General features: G+C 37.5%; 2 protein-coding genes across 4 annotated transcripts in view; one reads left to right on the forward strand and one right to left on the reverse strand.

Annotated features, from left to right (window-relative positions):
- LOC136886446 (uncharacterized) overlaps positions 1–10,192 on the forward strand; it is an 89,233-nt gene extending 79,041 nt beyond the window's left edge. For 2 of the 3 annotated variants that reach the window (XM_067159225.2, XM_067159226.2), the window contains exon 6: positions 3,153–10,192. In XM_067159225.2, the coding sequence (XP_067015326.1) occupies positions 3,153–3,204 (52 nt within the window). In that variant the 3' untranslated portion in view covers positions 3,205–10,192. Of the gene's footprint in view, positions 1–3,102 lie in introns of all 3 variants that reach the window. The other variant, XM_067159227.2, reaches the window with a different exon arrangement.
- An 8,107-nt stretch (positions 10,193–18,299) lies between these two features.
- The window catches only part of LOC136886745 (fatty acid synthase), a 367,163-nt gene continuing 358,063 nt past the window's right edge, over positions 18,300–27,399 (reverse strand). The window contains exon 33 of the mRNA XM_067159549.2: positions 18,300–18,534. Coding sequence (XP_067015650.2) covers positions 18,430–18,534 — 105 coding nt within the window. The 3' untranslated portion in view covers positions 18,300–18,429. The remainder of the gene's footprint in view (positions 18,535–27,399) is intronic.

Raw genomic sequence — 27,399 nt, forward strand, 5'->3', positions numbered from 1 at the left:
TTCTACAATCATTTTATTCAAAATTAGCAGTGAAGAGGGGGTTTCTACTCTGGCTTAGGGGGAAAAATTGCCTCCAAGTCAGATTTTTCCGCCGCCAGTGTAGTGAATTGAGATTTTCCAACTCATCGGGTACTCCTAGGAAACATATTAGTTAAAAGGGCAATAAGGACTCTCTCCACTATTCGATCATGCCCCCACCCCCGCGCTCTGAAAAAAGACTAAGTGTTCATGGACCACGGCGGTCTGCGGCCTGGTCATTCCAGCTCTGGAACTTTGGAATGTTAGATCGGCAGCGTAATACTGTTCGTAGAAAGTGAGAAAATCTGTTGTTTTTCATTTGATCGAGTATAATATGTGAAAGTATTGCTTTTAATCGCGCCATTCCTACTGACATTGTTTTAATGACCTATGTCCATTTCAGTTGAGAAAACCACTAAGTCTTTCTGAGGATGTAGAAAGGCAGGTGGAGAGAGAGTGCCTGCCATTATAATGAAAACTCCCCAACCTGATTGAGACTGATGGTAGGCAAGCAGGCCTACCATTACAATGAAAATTCCCTAACGCAGTCTTCATATGAGAAAAGATGTTTGGTGATTTCTCTGTCGTGTTTCCAGTGTAATGTTAAGACCTATGCAATTTAATATGGTCTTGCTCACAACGTGTACACTTCCTAACCTAGGATTCTGTATACAATGTAGAATTCCGTAGCGAAACACGGGTACATCAGCTAGTTTATAAATACATAAGAGAGATTACATAATTGGGATGTATGATATGTTTAAATATTCTTCAAAGTTACACCATCAATGATGTGTTGTAACATGTCGGGATATGCCACGAAAACCTCCTGATTTTTTTTTACTTTTGAAAGTTGGCGCATCTGAATGTTGGATATTGTCGAAGTGTGTTGCATTCAGGATGGAGGCCAAAGTCGTTCTCTTGCATGTGGGCAGGTAATTCATGGTTGAGGAGTGTGACTAGAAAACATTGTTTAATAGCCCATTCATTTGTCTGATACCTAAGGCTTCACTCATTGTTTAATACTATACTTTTCTTTTAGAAAGAAAGTGACCTGCATTATGTGTTGATAATTTTATGGGGCTTGTTGCAAATGTTTTCATATTTGTTCTCAAATTTTTCATACCTTTTAATGCTTTATTGTAAGCCCCACTCTTATCTTTCCAACTTATTGCGCCCAGGTTTCCTTTCACTTTGCTAATAATATCTCCCTTCTTCAGTTTCAAATCTTCAGATCCGATTTTTTTTTTGGCATTTCTTTCTGGTTATGTCGCACGGTGCCACAGCTGTTTACTTTCCTTCCATGCAAATCATTGAAGAGGGCAGGAGAGGAAAAGTAATTGTCCATGAACAATTTATGGTCTACACCCTCTACTTTCCTTGTTAGCTGCAGAACTGTTCCATGCGTATAATTGATGTTCGCTGTGGCATTTTGCTGTTGTTTCCCAAGGTAGACTGTCATATTGTATATGTAACCATTTCTGTCGCAGAGCTTGTATAGTTTTATACCAAACCGCTTATGTTTTTTTTGGTATGTACTGCTTGAAGTCCTTTGAATAGGACTATCACTTCATCAGCTGCCAGGTGTTCTGTTGGGTTGTAAACGGAAGAAAATTTGTCATTATTTTCGAAATGTAGAACTATAAGAATGTTACGAAAGCGGTCACGCTTCATTGTCTTAGAGTATAAAGGTGTGCAATACTGCTCTTGGGTAGTCCAGTAATCCTTCAGAGTGTCTCTCTGGCAGTGACTCATCTGTACAATTATGGCCAAGAAAAGGTACACTTCGTGCATCTGAATTTCTGGCTGTTTTTGATCTGAACCTAAAGTCTGAAATGCGTAACGGTATGTCTCTCCAAGAAGTATTCCGAAAAGTTCATTGGTAAATATTAATTTAAAATTTTCTAGTGGAGGTGAGTCTGAATTTAAATGTTCATTCCCTAAGCGAGATAATCTGGGGGAGGGCCGGTAAATACGTGCACATTTGCTTTGTCTCCGGGCAGTCTGTCTCTCCATTCTGAATCACCCATGTCACTTTCACTCTCACTTCCAAGCACAACACTGTTCCCTTCGTGAGGAGACCCAGGTTCTTCTGATTCAGATACAGATATTACATCCTCATTGGAATCCGAGTCCATCAAAATTTCCTGCACTTCGTCCTGAGTAACGGAACGTAACATTCCCAAACGTCTAGCCATGTTTCTGAGTAACGGAACGTAACATTCCCAAACGTCTAGCCATGTTCACTGCTTATAAGAAACTAATTGCTTTATTTGTAGCGGGAAGAGCAGCCCCCAAATTCTTATGCGCATTATTGTGCACATTGTAGTGACTCGTATATTAGTAACAAATCGAGTAGATCATTTTCATCAGCCAGAATTCACAGCAAAATGCGAGGAAAATTACGTGGTTTATATATCAGCCACTCATCCTTTTGGGGGAGCTTGTGTGTGGTTGAAATTTCAACTGCTCGTCCTTTTCGAGGTGTAATTCTCTAGTTGATATTTCGACCGCTCGTCCGATAAAGGTTAATGGTTGCCCTTTCCTCCCCAAGCAGAAATATAAATTAGATAAGATTGGGCGCTACTCTAGGTAAGGAAACTACTAGCGAATTATACTGTGCTTTCGACTTATCCAGAATTGGAAGTTATTGAATTGCATCTCCCTTTGGGTTATGTTCACCATCTATCACTCAGCTGCATAAATACATTTGTTGTTATTTCAAAAGGCAAGTTTTGGTTGAAATTCGTAAAATATTTCGGTTCATTCGTCGAGTATAATACTTTTCATGAGTTTTGTTGACAAATTTTATAAGTAGCCATTTATTATCTTGAGCGTTTTCTATCCTGATTTCCTGCTTGTTGTATTAGATATATATTCATATGCTTGTTTGTGTCTTGCATATACTACTGTAGAACTTGGTTAATTCAAACATTTTAAACTCAAGTTCGAGACTAATTCTATTATTTTTTTCCAGGACCCTACAGCTACCTAGTGCTACTGTACTGTAATATAATGGCATATGTTTTCAAAAAATCACATATGGTGGTTGTTTTGTACAGCTGTTTTTCTCTCCATTCTCAGCGCTGATATTGTTCATGGTTCACTCCATTAACCTCAGCTCCATCTTGCAGATTTGGCCAGCCACCGGTTCCAACACCAGGCATGCAAGCCATGGACTTGTGATAAGGTTTTCTTTCTCTTCCTTCTTGGTTGTACCACCGTGGCGAGACTGTTTCGAGGAAATGAATGGGAGGAGCAAGTCTGCATGACCGTGGATGAGGTATTGAGCGTCCTTGACAGCGTGTATTAGTTCTAGTGTGTACATGTGGGGTGTGTAGCAACTTGAGACTTTGTATAATAAAATCTTTTCCTTTCTTTGTGTGATGTGGAGTTCAGTAATGTGACAGAAAGATAATTGTTCAACTTGTCTACTTTTGGTCAGCTGTTGATGGGAGTTATTTGATGACTTTGACATATTAAATCAGTTTTAATCTGTTTGAAATTGTGAATATATACCATGTGTTACAGATGTCATTGTCTTAATTTCATTTTAACTACAAAATTAATTTGTAATGCTGTAGTTTTTAGAGTTTGTGATATTTTTCTCATTTTTATTTAGTTTATCAAAATAACAATTCTTTGAATTATTTTTCATAGTACAGTGCAGGATATTCTATTGTGTAATGTAAGTACGTAATTTCTATTTTTTTACTAATTCCCTTTCATCGCAACATTTTTCAGACATCTTAGTTGTAAAAGATTTCTTTCACTGCCATGTTATTTACAAAATTAAATGTGTGAGTTTAACATTTTTTCAGCTAGCATTTATTCCCATTTAAAATACTCTTTTAAGGAAATACTGTAAATCTTATTAGTAATGTTTATATGGTGGTTTAAATATTGTAATTTTAGATAAGGATTTCTCACTAAATGGAAGTTAGACAACTTTCTTTTCATTAAAGGATCAAAAGTCTTTGAACATCAACTATGGATATACAGTTATAGTGGTAACTTGGTTAATAGGATTGTCTTAAACAGTATTTATTTGTCCAATTTATTTTCATGAGTGATACTATTTATTTTTTATTTTTTGGTAACTCTTGTTGAATAGAGCTAATGGTAACTACCATGAAGTAGTGTGGCAGTTGTGGTAGATATTTACAGTATTGCAATCAAAATTTTATGGCAAAATATTTCAGAGATAATTCTTTCCTCTAAAAATGTCATTGTTATTAATTTCTACTGTAAATTATAGAAAAGGAAAGAAAATTAAAGATAATTTTGTAGGGAAGAAAACATAAGTTACAGAAAACCTGGAAACTTTATGAGGTACCACTCAGAATTTTTGAGAATTTGATCCTGAAACATTTCTAACATTTTTGGAAACACTCATGGAAGTCTTCTGGTTTCAGAGTGTTTATTCCTCCTGAAATTTCACGTGCATCTCTTCAATGTCGTCAAAATGCTGCCTTTTCATCTGGAGTTTCACTTCAGGAAAGAGGTACAAGTCTCAGGGAGCCTGAGGCTGCGGGTGCATTGTCACGATGTAGTAACCCATCTTTGTTGTTCTACGTCAGGCTGTTTGTGCTGCACGCCTTCCCTTGGTCGTCTCAATACATCTTTGAAAAACTTCCCATTGATTGTGACAAAGATAATAAATGTAAATGGATTCCTTTTGCACAGTTCCTCAAATAATTTTTTTTTTTAAATAGCATTGACTTAATGTTGCTGCGAACTTGACACATTTTCTTTGGCTGTGATTTTGCATTCACCGAGTTTCAGCCTCAGTTTTATTGAGCCTAAAGCAATATTTAGTGCAGATTCCTTGCTCCTTAAATTATATAAAAATTAGCAAAGCATGAGAACATGATTTAAAAACTACCAAAACTGAGAAGGGCACTGAAGACATCAGTTCGCAGACTAATAGTTGAAGCATACAGCAAGAAGCGGTTAGTCTGAGAAGTTGTTACCTCTACTTGTTCATGCAGGTTATTCAAACTCTGAAATACTGGGTAGCACCGCGTATTAATGCCAGAATTTAAAACTGTAACTTAATGAATTATCCAAAATTGTACACTTATAAATGCCAACTGAAGCTAGACCATTTCCCAATGCCTATGCTTACACAGTTCAGCATGGATATGAAAGTGAACATAGTCTAGTGTACATCTCGATAACATTGCTAATTAAGTGTTAATTAATACTTCTCTTTGCTAACACATGATTGTACTAAAATCCCATGAAGGACTTAGATTTCTTGACTCATAATGCAGGGAAATGGTTAGTAAAACCTGAATGATTTTGGTCAAAGAACTATTGAAAAATAGTGAGGCTGTGATATTTAAATTGCCAACCTGGAGCACATAAGCAATTCATTATCTACCTCCTTTTGGTACCTTATCCAGTCCAGATGTTGGCACCCATCATGGGCCATCCAGTTTAAATGATGGCTCTTCTGAAAAGCTCCACAGACGTCAGCCCGAACCACAAAATGCAAAGGTAATATGGGCCTCTTTTCTCCCAAAGATTTTCCTTTGCATCACAAGTTGGGGGATGCAATATTTTTCTTCATTGTGTGCACATTACATATTCAAAATATTGTGACTTCTGCTGTTTTTAAGTTTGTTCAACAGCTCTTAGTTATGACTGATCCTCTGTAAAACTCAAACATCGGTTGCATTGTCAACCTGTGATATTCTCGGCAGTCTTCTGTAGATCCACATTTCAGATGCATCAGTTTTCCTCTTGGAGGCTTGAGGTAGTGTGCGAGCTTCAATTACATAATATAGTAATACTTTTACATATAGCACTTCACCGTACAGAGTTTGATGCAGAGAGTCAAGTCTCTACAGCGCAGAAGGTGTTGCATTCTAGTGAATATGGATCTTGCATTTTCTGTTCCAGGTTTTTATTTTGACACTGGTCGCATTGTTCATGAAAGGAAATTCTTGACACACTATTTCTTCATTTCCAGCCATGAGTGCTTCATGAACCGCTGAGTGACTTATAACTATAAAGTTTGTCTCTCAGTGTTCAGCTGCAAGTTGTGCATCTCGGTGGCTGCTCTTGCTGTGCCCATTATGAGCTGTTGGTCTATATAAATTACTTCATGGCATGACAAAATATCAATTAAATTCAAAACCATAGCTTGATATTAGAAAGACTGATGCTTGAATGTATTGAAATCTGCAAATCCAAAAATGAATAACAAAATTAACAGTCCAAATTGATTGATTGCTTGGTTTTCAACTAAATTGAAACTGAGATCCCTAAATTCCTTTTTGTTTTGTCAACTGCAAATTCAAGATTCCCCTGAGAGAAAGCTAAATTTGCTTCATAGTATTATTTATTTTTGACAAACATAGTCATTGAGTTATGATGTCACTTAGATTAACTCCCCAGTGAAAAATACTGATGCTCATTAAAGAATTTTTAAAATATGCATATTTTTAGTTTTCTAAATAAGTGTATGTTCCATGACAAATATTTCATGGTAGAATTCCACATGAAACATTAGCGTATTGCACGTCTTAATGCTTGTCACTCCATTGGGTCAAAGTGATAAAATGCATCAGGACTTGAGCCTGGTATTGCTGTTGTACTGGACCCCTCACTTTAAACTTTTTTTGCCTCTCTTCATCAGAATTCGTCACAATGTGCATTGTTGAGCTCCATCAATACAGATGAGAAGAGTTCTATGTGGAAGCAAAATGATTGTACTAAAACCCCTCACATTCTAAAAACTATTCTTGTTTGTAATGTACAGAGTTTTCTTATTCTTGTCTTTTATAATTGTATTATATTCTTTAGTATTAGTTATACATGTACAGTTGAGTCTTTAAATATGGACTTGATACTTACTCAGTTCCGTAGTGATTTTGAAATTTTTCCATGGTCTACTCAAGAACAAAGATCAGTACTCTGTTGTTTTTAACATTCCAGGCAAGCACTTTGAATGGCGAACAGAATTTCAGTGAATTGCTCTGATCTAATATCATAAAACATATCGATTATATACCGTAAACACGTTTGATGGATTTTGTTGTGAAACCTTCTTTTTGTTCCTGAAGTGCAGGGTATTTCTTATAAAGAAGTTGACATGAGCAAGGAAGGATTGTGAATGAAAATGAGATGACCCTTGCCACATTTTTGACTACTCATGAATCATTATACCAGCATACTAACAATAGTTTTGTGTTCCATATGATAACATGAATCCTTCTTGCGAGTTTTCCCTCTTGGTAAACAGAGCAGGGTACCACCAGGATGTAGCTTGTCCCCAAAGTGACATTGCTAGAGTTAAGTGAAAAATATTATCTTACTGAAGATGCGGAATGTGGCTGCCTTTTCCTAAACTAAGTTTACAGGCTTAAACACATTCTCAAAGATGTGTTAGCTCTCTTAGAGAAATGTTTCCTATCTTGTACAGAACGTTATATTTCAGTTCTTCTTAGGGAGGGTTTCATTTTGCATACTTTGTATTATCAGAATTTCTGTTTAGTACAAGTCGCACTGTATATTATTCAGAATTTGTGGGGTGCACAAGTCATCACTTATCACGGTTTCTTCATTTTACTGGAGCCGCATAACCTAGTTCCCCTTTGGCTCTTTGAGAAATACCTTCAGAATATTTACATTGTTCCTTTCTGCATTCAGTCTTGAGAGGAAAATAATTCTCCCTGATCAAATGGAACAGCAGACTTTTGATTGTAGAGGGGAACTTCCTTGACGAAGCTACCTGTGTTCCATAACAGGAAGGGTGCAGCCTGTTATTGCAGCATGGTGGGCTAGTTGTGGGAATTCTCTCCTCTGACGTCAAACTGAATCAAAGTCCCACGTCAAAACATTTCCATTAACCCACTGATACTGTTAGTTTCTCACCAGGGCAGCTTCAGTTCAAATTCTGGTTAAACACGCAAGGTATTTTAAATTGAAATGTGAGATTGTCCTGATTAAACTGAATGTTTCATGACAAATGAGATCACAAGGCTCAAAGCTTACATCTTAATTGATAGTTAGTTGATTTGAGTTCATTCCATTTGTTGTAGATTGCATTTAATAGATAGACTGATGTGATATTTACCCTCTGATAATATTTGCATAGAAATCTAATTTCTAAATCTTTCAGATACTTCGTAAATTTTTAGTGTAGATATGTAATTTTTCAACCTCTTTTCCCCTTCTTCATTTGCAGTATCTATATGCAGATTATTTCCTACTACCCCAAAGCTTGCCAAACTTTCTCTGCGAGTATTTCTCATTTGTCGTGCCATCTTCACAGTTATCATTATTTGTTTTACATATACCATGTATCCACGAATAATCCTCACATACTCATTTTAGCAAGGAACGTTATGAAAGGGGGGCTTTTTTTATAGCCTGGTCGACATCTTCAATTCATGAGAGTAAATATATTTTCTCTGGTGTGAACTGTGGAAATTCACAATATTTTCTTCATAGCTGCCTGGGAGACATTGCACAGTCAGAAACATATGAGCCATGTTCGACTAGCCTTCTACAGCTTTCAAGGGACACATTTCACTCGTGACCGCATATCCAAACTGTCTCATATTTGCAAGTCCTGGTTTTTTATTATTTACGAAAGCTTCAATTTTCTTCTGTGAAATGCCTGGCTGTTCCTGTTTGTTCAAATTTTCAAACCAACTTTACTTTTCCTCCAACCATGTATGGGATGCTTATCCACGTTGGATTTTCTTCCTGCAGCTTGATTACCAATTTGCTCCGCCTCTTTTAGTACTGTGGAGCTTTACTTTAGTTGTGAATGTCCTCTAATGAGAAGTCTCACTATCCATCCTAAATATGTGATACTTCTAAAACTGACACTGTGCAAATGGTGCGACATGTATGTGGCTCGTTTCTCGCTTGTGGTGGGAACAGATTTGCTAACAGAATGGGCAGAAAGATACCAGCTTCCATATTTCTATATGTCAGGAGCACTGTCCCAACCTTGATGCAAATATTACCTGCAACACAACGTTTTACTGCTAAATTTTTAAAAATATGTGTAGGGATTATTTGTGTGTACACGGCAATTTGGGCAATAAAGGAGGAAAGTAGACCATCAAATTGCAATATTTAACTAGCAGTAGTGGTCAAAAGATGAAAAAGCAGATTTGATGAATACACATTAGAAGAGTTGGTAAATGTAATGAAATAAGACTGAAGTAACAAAGCTGAAAGAACACTAAGAAACTTAACAAATGAAACCCATAATTCTGCCCACTGTATTGAGGAGGAAGAGGAGGATTGCAGAGATGATTGAATAGGTGACCAGACATGTAGCATGCTTGTGCTGTGTTCAGATTACTCTTGCTGCTCACTAAACACGTGTCTGTTGTTGAAAGCAGTAGTTCGGTAATTATGAAATAAGGAAGGAATAATGCACAGAGTAATCACACCGCCTGTACTAAATTATCATAGAAATACTCTAGACCAGAAAATTTGAATGATGATTCTCTGGGAAAGAATATTAAAGGAAAACATGTTCAAAGGTCCAGTGAATATTACCAGTCTACAATTGGAGAGTTATCACTTCAAGACCCCTTACAGTAATTCATAAATTTGTTGACAGTAGTACTGTGATCTTAATGACTAATTTCCCTATTCTCCCATTTGTAAGAGACCAACTGTATTTTGTACTTTAATGTATGTTGTGGCATATGGAAACTGTTCTCCCAGTGTATTTGATTGTATGAGTAGTGTGGTGTTTGAAATAGCTGATATTCCTGTTGTTTGGTGAGTTTTATGAAGTGCTGTCAAGGTAACTCATAATTTCAATTACCTTCCTTGTAAAGAGCATGTTAAAGAGTTCAATTTTTTAAACCAATACCTGACTTCCTTTTTTAATTATTTTTTATAATTAATATTTTATACAATACTAGCTAGCTTCTGTAGACGTGGGGATGTAATCTCATGTAAGAACCTGCAAGCTTTATACAGTTTTCTTTCAAGTTTTGCACTTTTGAAACAGTATGTGTATATGTTTTGTCTCATTTTGTATGTTGAACAAATCTTGTGTGAAGGTAATAGCCATTTTGTATAAACGACTGTTTTATATTGAGTTTGTTTTGAGAAATATGTGAATTGTTGTAAGATGTTCGTTGAGAGAGAATGTGAATGGGTGAATTAAGAATAAAAGGTATTTGGTGTCGAAGAAATGCCTCCAAATTTCTTTTTCCTAAATATTCTCCTGTCTAGTGATGTCCTTTCTTTTTTCATGGACTTCTTTTTTGTTAACATGGAGACCTTAGAATTAAGTGGAAAACCAAGAATGTTTTTGAATTTCATGTGGCTGTTGGTAGCCTGTAAGGCAGACCCTCCAGCGAGGGTTGGCAGCATCTGCTGTGTGTGAGAAACTGCGTGTTTTTGTGGTGGATGATCGTGTTGTGTGTGATGTATGAGTTGCAGTGCAGCACAAATACCCACTCCTTGAGCCAGGGGAATTAACCATTTAAGGTTGAAATCTCCAACCAGGCTGGGAATCAACCTGGGGCCCTCTGAACATAAAGGCGACTACGCTGGCCATTCAGCCAAGGAGCCAGGCAGAATGTTTGTAGAGCCTAATTTATAAGATGCCATTTGTTGTTCTTGTTTGTTCAGAGTGGATGGTTGCCTACTTTTACTTCCTCTTAAAACATAAATCACCACCGCTGCCACAATTGACTGGTAACTGGCATTCTGCCACCACTGATATCCAAGCCCTTGCCAGTATAAACACCCGTAGGGTGTGGTGGATACAAAGATGAGCACAGCTAAAAGTAAGACAGTGGTAGTGACAGGTAGAAATAGAATGAGAAATAACATAAGGATCGGGAATGAACATTTGTACATAATTGGCTGCTCTAAATATGTAGGTAGTCCATTGTTACAGGATGCTAAATTGGACAAAGATAAATATGTAAATTTGTAGGGGGCAAGGATGTGCCAATGAAATGCAGGATGGTCCCTAAAATACACATTACTGAACAAGTTGGCCATGTGGTTGGGGTAGCACAACTGTAAGATTGCAGTTGGGATATAGTAGGTTCAAATCCCATTGTTGGCAGCTCTGAAGATGGTTTTCTGTGGTATCCCATTTCCACACCAGGCAAATGCTGGGGCTGTACCATAACTCCTTCGCTATCTGCCAGAGTACGTACTCGGGTTCCTCATTACCGCTGCAGGATGACAGACCGAATACAGACTCAGGCTTATGCAGCTTTGCTTTGATTGTACCTGAAAATGAAAGCAAACGCCATCTGTTGCGCATCATTTAAACCCTGAAGATATTCTCTTTGCAATAGCGCTGTACTAAGTATTTATTATCCTTGCATGGCCGAACTAGACAAAAAATGGCGCTAGCTGCAGTTTGCTTACACTAAGGTTTTATCATCACGTGGTGTTCCATGTTCTTTGCTAAATGATGATACTGAAAGAGAATTGTATCATGGTAATTTATTAGTGAAAGTGAGAGTTTGTGAGCATAGTGATGATGTAGATATCAAGTAGACTGCGGTATTCTAGATATTGTTTTACCGGCAACAGGTAGTAGTCACTGGACTTCACACTACCGTGAATTGCCCCAAATTTGTAGGTTCTGTTCATATCCTTGCTAAACTACAATTTACCGGGCAAGCAGGTTTGAAAATGTTATTCCTGACTTCTTCTAATTAATTTTTTTGGTCGACATGCCTTTTTAAGAAAATACATTTTCTATCTATGTCTGTACTTCTTGTTTATGTGCATGAGGTTTTAGAACACTGTAGAGAAAGCAAGGCAGTTTAGCTAAGCCACAAGGCCACAGCTGTTACTGTTCTGTCCCTCTGTTGGCGAAAACCTTGATGTGTTAGTGCAACGTTAAACAATTAGCTCAAAAAAATAAACATATTTTACACTGACACATGCTTCAGCAGCCTGGACATTGACTGAGAGCAAATAGAAGGGGAAGAAGTGTCAAGGATCGAAGCCCTGGAAGTGGAGAAGCATCAAAGGAAAACCCAGTTGAAAGAGGATACACAATGAAGTGACTAGATAGAGAGTTGGTGTTGACATTACAGGACAGGGCTGATTCAGAGAAACTTAAGCGGTTTGGGCACATGATGTGAAGCAGACTTACAAGGAAACCTTGACAGGGAAGAGGGCAGTCTAGAATTGGAAGGACTGATACAGTGAAGGATTTTTTTTTTTTTTTTCCATGGCATGCAGTGGCGGCTCATGCATTTAACACTAGAGGGGGCTGCATGTATAATTACTGAATTTTACCTTATTTATAGATGAGCTGCATTCGGCGAGACTTGTAGGTTGAAAATACGTTGATAACCTTCTTGTTGAAATTTGGTATATTTATCAAAGTAGTTTCCACAGACAGCATTGCCAGAGCTGTCAGTCTTCCTTCACCCATAGTGCTGTGGAGGTACGTTTTTATCCCCTTCATGGCTAAGAAACACCTTTCTGGTTCACTCGTGGTAGTTGACAGAGCTGTTGCAATGCGAAGAAGTTTCACTACTTATGAAAGTGATGACTGAGGATTGTTTGAGATGATGAACTGAAGCAGCTGGATAACACCAGATAGTGATCTGAATTCTTCTATGGAGTGTGAAACAGAGAATTCAGTTTGTAGATTTTCTTTGTCAAAAGTAGGAAAAAGTCGTACAGTCATATGGCTCTTTCTCAGGAAAATCTTATTTTAAGGAAGAAAAATTTGATGGCATCGCCAAGTTGAGACTTGGAGATGATTTGTAAATTTAAACCGGCTACTTGCCTGGGTTACGATGACATCACAGATTTCCTTGGCCGCAGACACTCTTGTCGCACTTTCCTGAACATGGCGTCGTTTGTTTACATTTCCGGTTTCAGAATTTTCATTGGAGTCCAGTATTGTATTTCTCACATCATTAACAGTTTTAACAAAGTTTGAAACATGGCAACGAAATTTTGCTACATCTGCCTGCCGATTTTGAAGTTGATTGTGTAGAATATAAACATGAGGCATGATATGATGAAAGAATTTCAGCCAGAAGCTGAACTCTTCATCCTGAAGGTACTTGTACAAAGCCGATGCCTCTCTGATTGTGATGTCGCTTGAAGACTCAGATTCTATCAGTAGTCCAAAGCAATCAATTAAAGCATTTTTTCTCGAATACAATATTGACTGTTGTCGATTTAAAATTCCATCTTGTGGCTCCAGCAGCAGGTATCCGTTTAGCCACACAAGAATCTAAAACAGACACTCTTTGGGGTGATCGGGAAAAGAATGCCGGTATTGAAGACAAATTTGCAAAAAAAATATTCTTGCTTTCATCTTTTGCTTAGCAGCTCTCTCCATTATCAAATTAAGTTGGTGTGCAAAGCAATGTATAAAATGGGCGTTCAGGTACACTTCCTTAACTCTCGTCTGCTTGCCACTGACGGCACCACTCATAACAGACATGCCTTCGTACATCTGGGCAATTAGTTTATTCTTCTTCTTATCTTTCAGAATAACGCCAAGCTGGGAAAGAATACATTCTGAAATAGCCCCTGCATTTTGACCAGAAGGATTAAAAAATCCCCAAAACCTTTCTGCAGCATTACCTTGCGAATCACAGTACCTTTGTACAAGAACAAGCTGGAATCCATCCGACACGTCCGTCGTCTCGTCAGCAATGATTGCTGAAAATTCAGACTCGGATACCTCTTCCAAAATAGCCTCTCTGCATACCTCCAGCATACACTGCAACAATTCTTCCTGGATCATTTTCGATGTTCCTTTGAAACACGACACACTCTCTAGATGTGACTTAAAAACAGAGTCTAGTTCACTACTGTATTTAATTAAATTCAGAAATATACCGGGATTCTCGAAGTCTGGCCTCTCGTCATGTCCTCTCAACTCCAGTTCGTTTGACCCACAATACAGTTTATTATTCTGGATAGTACTTGCCGATTTTTGCTTACTTCATCGTTATGACGCTGTATAGATTCCTCATAGGCCTTATTTAAATCCTGGCATACATCTATGGAACCTAGAAAAGCTAAGTCTAGCATACTGTTCACATGTTTCTCTGATTTTTCATGTTTATTTTATCACTAAGTCTCTTCAGATCACAAACTCCTCATCAACCCACGCACTGTTTACTCCTTCACTGGCACTTCACCGAGCTCGATAGCTGCAATCGCTTAAGTGCGGCCAGTATCCAGTATTCAGGAGATAGTAGGTTCGATCCCCACTGTCGGCAGCCCTGAAAATGGTTTTCCGTGGTTTCCCATTTTCACACCAGGCAAATGTACCTAACACGTTCAGTACCTGCTTCTGAGCGGGACACTTGAATGCCTGGACCGGCCATTTTCATGCCTGGTCCTCTTAACATGCATCACTTAATACAATTTACAATTACTCCTAAAATGTTATAAAAATGATATTTTGTGCTTACCTCTAGTAAATATTTAGGATGTGATATCTGGTGTCACAGGTTTCAAAATACGTCTAATTCTATACAGCCTATCTGTATTTTCGGCATAATGATCAATGGCATGTTATACTGGTGGATTTCATTCCACAGGCTGCACAAGAGGTGGATTGATGAGCTTTGCAAGACCTGCTCTATATTGGTATTGAGTTGAATGACCAACAATGACAGGCAGGAAACAGAGACCAGTGGAGAACCTTTGTAGGGGTGTGTGATCCTCTGGGCCTGATCAGGCAAACCAGGAAAGAAATTACACAATCTCATTAGACACTTGTAAATTTAAGTGGCAGAACGGTTGTACAGTCATCGTCATCATCTTGCACAACTTCCAGCTACTGGCCGGCAACCTGGGCCCAACATTTGGGTAGCCCAGGCTCTGCCTGTCGCAAGTCAGGATGAAGTGTGAGTGATAAGAGTAACACCTTGTAAAGAAAGACTAACTGGCTTGGCTGATAGTAAGGTACCCTTACAAGTATAAGGAGCCCTTTCCAGGTTACAGGAAATGGTCAACCGTTTGACCAGCAAAAAAGGACATACCATCCCAGACAAAGTAGAACTATCTTTTGTACTTCAGTGAAGTAGCTGCAAAAGGTATACTCTTAAAAGAGCAGCCTTATTCAGTATCTGGCAGTAGGAATAAAAATGCATCTGCTACCTTGTAAAGTAGAGGACTATTAAAGTTTAAGGGAGAAAAACCCTCAACTCTAATTGGCCGAGTCTTCTTTCATTCAGTCTTACAGGGCTAATTTTGATTTTCTTGTTCTTTAGTATATTCAGAGAATTTGATTTCCAACCTGGCTTACATGGTTAAGTAATCTCTCAGCATGGGGTGACTTTCACTACCTGGCTACTCTGTGCTGCGGGAGGAGTATAGCAACAAGCATGCTTATGAGTGCAAGTAAATTTTACCAAAATGGTCAGTATGTTGTTAGAGCATAAGCACACAAAAAGCATAATTTACTGGAATTATCTAAGGTCAGTGAAGAAGAGGAATATTCTGAGCTTTCAAATTGATCCAAAATATGGCTCAACCAAATATAGAAATAGCTAGTACCTGGATTTTTCGAGATTGGAACGGAAATGACATACCATCTAATCGCACGCTATGTTGTGCATAAATACTTACCTATACTTTATCATTTTTACGAACTCGACTAGAAGGCAGCTGAAAATTTTCACACAGGACATAAGCATTCTGAGACCCATAATTTGCCGTAAACATTTCATTCTGCCCTTTGTAATTATCCATGTCTTCTCACACAAACCAGCCATTACCATTACGGCTGATATTTTCCCGTGTATCAAAAGCAACATCAATGTCACGATCACTACTTTCACTCTCAAATTCTATATCCTAGTCCTTGCTTAACGAAACTAAACTTTCCGTATCATTCGGTAAAACATCGTTAATTTTCGAATTCGCGATCACAAGAAAACATTTAGCTGCCATGATGTCAACAACAGAACTTGTTGGTTTTTCAGACGTGATATATAATACGTAATCGATAAATACTTAATATGATATAGATGTTGATTCCCATAGGGAACATGAAATATTTGTCCTGAATGAGTAAATTTATAATACCAATATAATGGTCCGTTATTGAACATTACAAATTTTCTAGCTAACTCATTCTTGACTGCATTTCGCCCCTGTGTGTTAAGTTGGGCTCATCAGTACCAACTGATAATTTATAATGTCCAATAACAGACCATTATATTGGTATTATAAATACTTGATAGATATATGCATCAAATGAAAGATCGATGCTTCGTCTTCAGATATATCTTACTACATTTGTGATAGTTCAAGAAATATTCACTAGATAGAAGCACAAATCAGAAGCTGCTACGCACGTGCAATGTAAGTCACTCCGTGACAGAGCATTGGGGAGTCTGCGTGCAGTGTACGGCACTCCACGTTGAGAGCTTAAGAAAGCCATGCTGTGAAATAGTTTTTTTTTTTGCAAGATTTGATGTAGGGCCTACGCACATTTTTATTATTAGGAGGAATTGTATACACTAGAAAAGATCGTCGTTGCCGGGACAAAGCCTCCTATGTGAAAATATTTTTGGAGATGTACTGACCCGCAGCACATACATTATGAAGAGCGAGAATGCCTTGACGACGTTCACACAATATTGCACCTTAGCTGACAGAACCTTACCGGCCAAAGTTCTAAGCTAAAATATTTCACATAGGAGGTTTTGTCCCGGCAGCGACGAGATACTTTATTAATAAGGAAGAGACAGTTTTTAAAGTAATTTTAATAGTAAAATTGGTCAATAGTTCTTATTATATCTAGCAGCTCAAGTTTTATTTGTAATTCTTTAGTGGGACTGAGACAACTTTTATTATTGTTATTACCTTATTAAATCCATAGAGAAGGGTTGTGGAACATCATGATGGAGTTTGGCTTTCCCATAAAATTAATTAACATGTGCAAACTGTGTATGGATGGTAATGTTAGCTGTGTTTTGCTCAAGGGTAGAAAATTAAGTTCCTTCCAGAAGAAAACTGGACTGAGACAGGGGGATGCACTATCTCCTCTTCTATTCAACATTGCATTGGAGAAGATTATCAGGAAATTAGCTCTTGTACCTGCTGGCATCATATTGGGGAGACAACATAAAGTCCTTACATATGCGAATGATATTGTTCTTATTGACTGCAGTGAATTAGAAATTAGGCTGTTATTTGTGAAACTAGAGGAAATGGCACCAAAAATTGGCTTACGGGTGAATGATAAAAAACGACTTATTACATGGTTGTACAGAGACCGAATCATGAGGAGGTTGACAGATTGCCTTTGAAGATTGGGAAATATATGTATTTAAAAGAGTAGAGGAGTTCAAATTCCTTGGTGTGTTAATCGATGAACAAAATCAAAGGAAACAGGAACACCAAGCTAGAATTAAGAATGCAAATAAGGCATTTTACTCTGTGAACCCTATATTAGGCTCGAAGTTTTTAACAAGGAATGCAAAAATGTTTATCGACCAGTACTTCTGTATGGTTCTGAGACATGGAGTATAACCAAGAAAGAGCAGCAGCAGTTGCAAGTCTTTGAGAATAAAGTTTATAGAAAAATATTTGGCCCGTGGTTCGATCCTATCTCCCAAAGCTGGCAGAAAAGATCTAATTATGAGATTTACACCCTCTCTCAACAATACTATGATGCGTGTGATAGAACCCAACAGACTGTGCTGGACTGGACATGTACTGAGGATGTAGGATAACAGAGCACCAGTAGATCTATACAAGGAATCTCTTAATGGGAAGTGACCTTCAGGAAGACCCGAAGCACCTGGAAGGAGATCAACAAGGTATGCTGGACCCTCCAAATTGATAACTGGGAAGAGCGGGCTCAAGATCGAAGAGGACTGTGAGATCGGCACAGGAACTTCATGTCCCTCAGGTGCCTATGGAGTGAGTTTATTATAAGAAGAAGAAGAATTAGTCACAACAGTCTTAATTGTAACTTTTTATTTATAATATAATATGTGGTTTTAATCAAGCCATAAATGTTTTTTTAGGGAATTATTTTTGCTGAAGAAGAGAATGGACTATTTTCTCTAAACATGTACGAGTATATAAAGGTAAAAACCAATTATTTTGTTTAAGAGTATAGTATTGACAAGGCAGACTCCTATTAAATTCCTGGTTTTCAGTGTAATGAGATTAATGGTAAATGTCAATATGGATCAAGAGACCATAAAAGTGATCAAATTAATAAATTCTAATAGGCTTTGAGTCAGCAGAAGAGGTAAAAAATAAAATTGCTTTCAAAAGGAAAAAGTCTCTCCGAAAGAAAACACACACACACTGTGTTATGCAGTAACATAATTTAATAACACTGGAGTTCATCTCATACACAGTTCTGTCAGAATTTAGGTGATTCAAAATGCTCTGAAGTCAGACTCATCAAACAGCAATCACTCAGTCACTCAATGGATTCTTTCAGTCTTCAAGAGTCTGGTTGATTATGTCAGCAGTTGCTGCATTCTGAAGTATGCTCGTGTGGTCTCCGTCTACAAAGTGTACGGCCACATCCTTCTGGCAGATCTGTAAAGATAATAAAGAATTTACATGGAGAACAGATATACAGTTTGTTCCAAGCATGTTATAAGAGGCAAATGAAAAGGATATTAGCACCTGAAAGGAGAAAAAGGAATAGATTTACAAGTATACTATTTCCTTTACTTTTTTAAAAATCTATTCAACAATACAATCTTACATAACCACTTAATGGACCCTAAATTACAGTTGTACTTCAGATCCTCTTATTTCTAATTGTATAATCATATTGTTCAGTAGGCTTTGTCTTATGGCAATCCCTGAATGGGGAAAGCACATTGTTATCAAGGAATAAAAATAAATTAAGAAAATTTGAACATTTCAGTGAATCTTACATAAGCAATCTTGAATGTGGGCTTTTATACATCACATATATTGGATCATAAAAAAATTATTTAAATAACAAGTGGTTAAAAATAGCATTATTATGAATGACAAGTAAAAAAATGGCACCCATTCAGTTATGAGATATTTACTTCACCATTCGTACATTTACCAGGAAAAATATATTTTTAAGTGTACAGTTTTACTTAACGCATTCCCCAATGGCCTTTTAAATCTCGCACTGTTGCTAGCATGTTACCCCTAAGGCTTTGTGATTTCACTGTGTGCATTTGATTGGAAAACAATATCATTGGTCTGTTTGTTATATTTTTTTATGAATCTAAAACTAAAGTGATTGTGAATCTTTCCTCTATGTACCTAGAAAGTTAGACTTATTATGTCAATATTTGAGGTATTATATTTATAGTTTTATCTCAAATTTTTAATTTTTTAAAAAGTTAGTTGCAAGAACATACCAACAGTAGTTAAAAATTTCTGTTCGGACTATACAATCTACGCGATCAGATATTTCTATTCGACACGCCTCAACTCGTTGAAGCTTTAGTTATGAGTGATATGAATCTAAATATTCAAAGCATATCAATTGTATAATCTCATGTGCTATTTATAGGTCTATATCATTAATACAAGGCGAGTACATAAGCCTGTCTTCGTCAGTCTAAATTACTATATATTATAAACTAATTGGAAATTCAAAATGGACTATTAATACAGTGTATCTTATGAATAAAAGTTGCACTTTCCAGGTTTTATACGGCATTTGAATGGAATCTAAGCAGGTATTGTAGTATTTTCTTACAAACCATATTGAGTGGAGTTGTACTTTGATGTCTATGGATCTGCGTACTTTTGAGAAAGCCACATACAACTGTCCAAAACAAATCACCACCAATAGCGCCATAGGCCCTCATTCCATACGAGCACCACGGAGAGGTTTTGAATTTAATTCAGGCTTTTGGCACCACGGTGGCAGACCATAAGGATTAGACGCGTTAACGACCACGACCACCATGTGGTCTTCCCTAACTCATGTTTATCGATAGTGATAAAGCCCGGAATGGAAAACAAATATTCATTCATTTCACTGAAAGATAGTATTTTTCACTGAACAGTTCAAGTATGATGGTCATCATTGCATTGTTGTTCTAACCCAGACCTGGTAGGTACCGGTACCAGTTTGTCTCACATATATATATATATGGAAGGTAACGGAAGTCACAATGTACGTAGTTCGACCTCATGCCGATAGATATAGCTGTGAATGAGATAATAACTTTGCTGACAGAAACCAATTTTTCTTTTAAAAAATACAAAACTCATGGTCGTGAGAGATTCATTGTATTTTTCTTGTAAAGAAGACATACCAATTTATACCTGTTACCAATTTCAGCACTTGAAACATTCTCGTTTTCTCTATATGCCTGTGAATGATAGACAGAATATGGTTTATATATATATATATGTATATATTTTTAAGTGTACAGTTTTACTTAACGCATTCCCCAATGGCCTTTTAAATCTCGCACTGTTGCTAGCATGTTACCCCTAAGGCTTTGTGATTTCACTGTGTGCATTTGATTGGAAAACAATATCATTGGTCTGTTTGTTATATTTTTTTATGAATCTAAAACTAAAGTGATTGTGAATCTTTCCTCTATGTACCTAGAAAGTTAGACTTATTATGTCAATATTTGAGGTATTATATTTATAGTTTTATCTCAAATTTTTCATTTTTTAAAAAGTTAGTTGCAAGAACATACCAACAGTAGTTAAAAATTTCTGTTCGGACTATACAATCTACGCGATCAGATATTTCTATTCGACACGCCTCAACTTGTTGAAGCTTTAGTTATGAGTGATATGAATCTAAATATTCAAAGCATATCAATTGTATAATCTCATGTGCTATTTATAGGTCTATATCATTAATACAAGGCGAGTACATAAGCCTGTCTTCGTCAGTCTAAATTACTATATATTATAAACTAATTGGAAATTCAAAATGGACTATTAATACAGTGTATCTTATGAATAAAAGTTGCACTTTCCAGGTTTTATACGGCATTTGAATGGAATCTAAGCAGGTATTGTAGTATTTTCTTACAAACCATATTGAGTGGAGTTGTACTTTGATGTCTATGGATCTGCGTACTTTTGAGAAAGCCACATACAACTGTCCAAAACAAATCACCACCAATAGCGCCATAGGCCCTCATTCCATACGAGCACCACGGAGAGGTTTTGAATTTAATTCAGGCTTTTGGCACCACAGTGGCAGACCATAAGGATTAGACGCGTTAACGACCACGACCACCATGTGGTCTTCCCTAACTCATGTTTATCGATAGTGATAAAGCCCGGAATGGAAAACAAATATTCATTCATTTCACTGACAGATAGTATTTTTCACTGAACAGTTCAAGTATGATGGTCATCATTGCATTGTTGTTCTAACCCAGACCTGGTAGGTACCGGTACCAGTTTGTCTCACATATATATATATGGAAGGTAACGGAAGTCACAATGTACGTAGTTCGACCTCGTGCCGATAGATATAGCTGTGAATGAGATAATAACTTTGCTGACAGAAACCAATTTTTCTTTTAAAAAATACAAAACTCATGGTCGTGAGAGATTCATTGTATTTTTCTTGTAAAGAAGACATACCAATTTATACCTGTTACCAATTTCAGCACTTGAAACATTCTCGTTTTCTCTATATGCCTGTGAATGATAGACAGAATATGGTTTATATATATATATATATAGAAGAATTCTTAGAACAATTATTAATAAAAAACACCAAGTTGATGGACAGTGGAGATTGTTGCCTAAACAACATTGTCTATCGTGAATGTGAATCAATAATATCTACAATACGTAAAAGAAGAATTTCCTTTTTCTGTCACATATCAAGATTACCAGACACCAGGATATTGAAACAACTATTTGATTATTTTTTGAAAAATAAAATCAATAATAATTGGTTCAAAGAAGTTTAGGATGAATTGGAAGAATTGGGTATAACTCGGCAACAAATCAAAGACAGAAAAGAGAAGAGGATTTTGAAGAACAAAAGCATGTCTCAAACTAAAAACAGTTGAACGGAAACAATATACTATTTTACAAGTCATTAATCTCATATTTGGTCCGTATTGACGACAGTGATTACATATAATTTAAAAAAAAATATTTGTTTAATGTCAACCTAGTCAATACTTACAATTGCCACTATTGTGGTTAAATGATCATAAATAATTGAAAAATCGTGAACATGTTTCGCCCTTCTTAACGGGCATCATCAGCACTATGAACAACTTTAAAAATAATAGTTACATTTAAGACTGTCTTACAATAATCAATCATATAAGATTGGAATAAAATGTGACATTAAAAGTTGTTTTTGATACCATTATTAAAAAGTTATAAGTAAATCTTATAAACAACAAGTTAAAACAATTGTAGGTCAATCTCATAATCTAGTCTAAAAAAATATATATGTTAATGTTGGTAGAAAGATTGTCAAACGGCATTCGTCTGAAATTGAAATGGATCCATTTTCTTTAACATTTGGTGAAGGTCCATATTAAGCTGTATTCATCAGCAAGTAGAAATTTGAAGAATAAAATATATACAAAACAAGGGCTCTAATTAATCATGTAGTAGAAGATTAGGTCAGGGATGATCATGGTAATTCTTCTTGAGTTAAATTGGTTATGTAACCAGTCGAATAAGAATACGTTGAATTAAAAATACACTTCGTAAATTCACGACAATGCACTGGATTGAAGTTATTTATCAATATAATTGTAGTATCCCTTCTGTTGCGTAAGTGTCTCTACAGCATTCGATCTATCCAACATTCTAATCATTGAAAATTTACGCAACAGAAGGGATACTACAATTATATTGATAAATATCTTCAATCCAGTGCATTGTCGTGAATTTGCGACGTGTATTTTTAATTCAATGTATTCTTATTCGACTGGTTACATAACCATTTAACTCAAGAAGAATTACCATGATCATCCCTGACATAATCTTCTACTACATGATTAATTAGAGCCCTTGTTTTGTATATATTTTATTCTTCAAATTTCTACTTGCTGATGAATACAGCTTAATATGGACCTTCACCAAATGTTAAAGAAAATGGATCCATTTCAATTTCAGACGAATGCCGTTTGACAATCTTTCTACCAACATTAACATATATATTTTTTTAGACTAGATTATGAGATTGACCTACAATTGTTTTAACTTGTTGTTTATAAGATTTACTTATAACTTTTTAATAATGGTATCAAAAACAACTTTTAATGTCACATTTTATTCCAATCTTATATGATTGATTATTGTAAGACAGTCTTAAATGTAACTATTATTTTTAAAGTTGTTCATAGTGCTGATGATGCCCGTTAAGAAGGGCGAAACATGTTCACGATTTTTCAATTATTTATGATCATTTAACCACAATAGTGGCAATTGTAAGTATTGACTAGGTTGACATTAAACAAATATTTTTTTAAAATTATATGTAAACAATATACTATACCGGACACACAAAGGGCTTCCAGGTCGGAGAGGATGAGAAAGTTCTGGGAGAAGAAAAAGAAGAAATTAACTCAAATGTATTAATTTAAGTGTGCAATGTGGGCGTAATATATGTAAATAATGTAGATAAACAGATGTGTCAGACTGCAGCTGTTCATATTTATTTATTTGTCACTCTTTGGTGGGAATGGTGGATAAATGGAAGACAGATCCTATTATGAAATTAGCTATTTTCATATGTAACATTAAGTTGCTTAGTTTATTGAGGAGAACAAGAATATCAGGGGCCCTGGGAAAATATTGCCCTTATTACAGTTTGGAAAGGCCCCATCTACCAATAAGATTTGGAAGACAAAGCATTCGGTTTTATCCATTCATTTTTTGTTTAAGAGATATTTTTTGTAACCACTTTATCTGGGCCACTCTGTTTAGGTATGTGTGTGTGTGTATATATATGTTTAATATTAATAGGGCTTGGATAACAATGCATTAAAAAAGCAAAATATGTACAGTATGTAATTATGCAGTTTAAAACAGGGAAATGTGCATTAACAATCTAGAAAATATGTATTTTCCAAAATCTCATAAAGATGAAGTAATGAAAAGAAATTGATACTGTGTTCTTTTTCATCCATAACTTTTGGCACTAAAAATCTAACATAATAATCTACCAAAGCAATAAAAATGTAAAAAATCACCAAATTTCTGGACTGAAACAGCCTGCTGAACTGAATTCTTTCTATTGCAATATATAAAACTACTGGTCACCTACTTACAATGCTTTGGGGTGTCAAATGAGACCATTTCGAGCTGGGGCATACATACATTGAAAGCCTCAATATTTTTCTTTTATATTTTATCTGCTCCTTCTTTGTCACTAAGGACCGTTTTCTCTACATCATCTTTAGAATTATTGTTTATCTTTTATCCCATATTGTAATTAGATTACTAAATCTATATTGTGTGATATTCTTCGTCAGTTTGGCAACGTCATTCATTTTAGGAAGAGTAAATAATACACTGACTGACAGAGCAAATGCAACACCAAGAAGGAGTGGTCAGAACTTTATGCCAATTGCAGGGTAGACTGACGTCACTGAGGTATGCTCATGATGTGAAATGCGCCGCTGTGCTGCGCACGTAGCAAACGATAAATGGGACACGGCGTTGGCGAATGGCCCACTTCGTACCGTGATTTCTCAGCCGACAGTCATTGTAGAACGTGTTGTCGTGTGCCACAGGACATGTGTATAGCTAAGAATGCCAGGCCGCCGTCAACGGAGGCATTTCCAGCAGACAGACGACTTTACGAGGGGTATGGTGATCGGGCTGAGAAGGGCAGGTTGGTCGCTTCGTCAAATCGCAGCCGATACCCATAGGGATGTGTCCACGGTGCAGCGCCTGTGGCGAAAATGGTTGGCGCAGGGACATGTGGCACGTGCGAGGGGTCCAGGCGCAGCCCGAGTGACGTCAGCACGCGAGGATCGGCGCATCCGCCGCCAAGCGGTGGCAGCCCCGCACGCCACATCAACCGCCATTCTTCAGCATGTGCAAGACACCCTGGCTGTTCCAATATCGACCAGAACAATTTCCCGTCGATTGGTTGAAGGAGGCCTGCAGTCCCGGCGTCCGCTCAGAAGACTACCATTGACTCCACAGCAAAGACGTGCACGCCTGGCATGGTGCCGGGCTAGAGCGACTTGGATGAGGGAATGGCGGAACGTCGTGTTCTCCGATGAGTCACGCTTCTGTTCTGTCAGTGATAGTCACCGCAGACGAGTGTGGCGTCGGCGTGGAGAAAGGTCAAATCCGGCAGTAACTGTGGAGCGCCCTACCGCTAGACAACGCGGCATCATGGTTTGGGGCGCTATTGCGTATGATTCCACGTCACCTCTAGTGCGTATTCTAGGCACGTTAAATGCCCACCGCTACGTGCAGCATGTGCTGCGGCCGGTGGCACTCCCGTACCTTCAGGGGCTGCCCAATGCTCTGTTTCAGCAGGATAATGCCCGCCCACACACTGCTCGCATCTCCCAACAGGCTCTACGAGGTGTACAGATGCTTCCGTGGCCAGCGTACTCTCCGGATCTCTCACCACTCGAACACATGTGGGATCTCATTGGACGCCGTTTGCAAACTCTGCCCCAGCCTCATACGGACGACCAACTGTGGCAAATGGTTGACAGAGAATGGAGAACCATCCCTCAGGACACCATCCGCACTCTTATTGACTCTGTACCTCGACGTGTTTCTGCGTGCATCGCCGCTCGCGGTGGTCCTACATCCTACTGAGTCGATGCCGTGCGCATTGTGTAACCTGCATATCGGTTTGAAATAAACATCGTCCGTGCCGTCTCTGTTTTTTCCCCAACTTTCATCCCTTTCGAACCACTCCTTCTTGGTGTTGCATTTGCTCTGTCAGTCAGTGTAAAATAATAATAAAATGTTAATACTTGAAAACAGAAACATTTCTCTGTTACTTCCAAGAACTGATTTGTGTTCAGAAAAGCAATGTTTGGCTGCAAAAGATGTTATCAGTACATATTTAAAGTTTGCTATTTCTTCTAGCGGTAATCTTTCATCAGTGTCCAACAATTTGATCTTTATTATACTAGACAAGATACTGCCAAAATATTGTAATATGTGGTATCCTGGATTTATTTGTGTAGTACATAGTTAAATTTTTCTACTATTTTATTTTCAATTTCACCTGCTGCAGACTTAAGCTCTAGTAAGGGATTTTCTGTTAAACTTATGTTTGTGACAAGTGGTGTGTCATTTTGTTCGAGCACTGTGATTGCTGCAGAAACGTAGTTGAAATGTGACTTAATGTAAATGAATTCCTCCTTTATTCCTTTCTTGCATGTACCACTCTTTGCGCTTCTTTCATTACCGAGTTCGATAGATGCAGTCGTTTTAAGTGCGGCCAGTATCCACTATTCGGGAGATAGTGGGTTCGAACCCCACTGCCGGCAACCTGAAGATGATTTTCCGTGGTTTCCCATTTTAACACTAGGTAAATGCTGGGGCTGTACCTTAATTAAGGCCATGGCCACTTCCTTCCCACTCCTACCCCTTTCCTTTCTCATCGTCGCCGTAAGACCTATCTGTGTTGGTGCAACATAAAGCAACTTGTAAAGAAAAAGAAAATGCTTCTTTCATTTAGTTCTCTTAGTACATTCTCAATAGTGCGAAAATTGTAACAATAATATGTGGCACCCTCTAACCAGGTCCATCATCTCATAATGATTGGTTTAGGAGGAAGTGGAATTTCCAGAGCTGTTTAAACAAAATATTGATTCCACTCAGAGATTTAAGGAAAACCTTTCTTATGCTTGATATTAAACAATTAACATTAGGAAAGTTTAAGTGCATAGTTTCACTCAGGCAGTGAACTGCTTACACCAAGCATGTTACATGAATAATTCTGCGAGGCTAATCCCAAAAGTAAGGTCTCCTATTTTTTTTTTTATGAATACAGAACTCTGTTCATGTGGCTGTTAGTCACAATATTGTGAAGAGTGTTTCCCGTGCTCGCATATAAAGGTGCGCATGCCGCGCTGACGTACTCAGTCTTGGCTTGGCAGCCGTTGAGAATGGAGCTCCCGCTGAATGTTACCGCCAAGTGCAAAGTGTGCGCAGTTATTCGGTTTTTGAACGTAAAAGGTACTGAACCAATTGAAATCCATTGCCAGTTGACAGAAGTGTATGGTGAGTCATACGTGGATGTCAAAAATATTTGTAAGTGATGTAGAGAGTTTCCAGCCGGTCGGACTGAAATTCACGACGAACAAAGGAGTGGGAGACCGTCAATTTCTGTTGAGGCAGTCATGAAGGTTGCGCAAATCATGCGTGAAGATCGTCGGATCACCCTGGATGTTCTCTGCACTTTTGTTCCTGAGGTTTCCCGAAGCGCCAATCACAGAATTTTAACGGAAAAATTGAAATATCGGA

Source organism: Anabrus simplex, chromosome X, assembly GCF_040414725.1.
Source record: "Anabrus simplex isolate iqAnaSimp1 chromosome X, ASM4041472v1, whole genome shotgun sequence".
Lineage (NCBI taxonomy): Eukaryota > Metazoa > Arthropoda > Insecta > Orthoptera > Tettigoniidae > Anabrus > Anabrus simplex.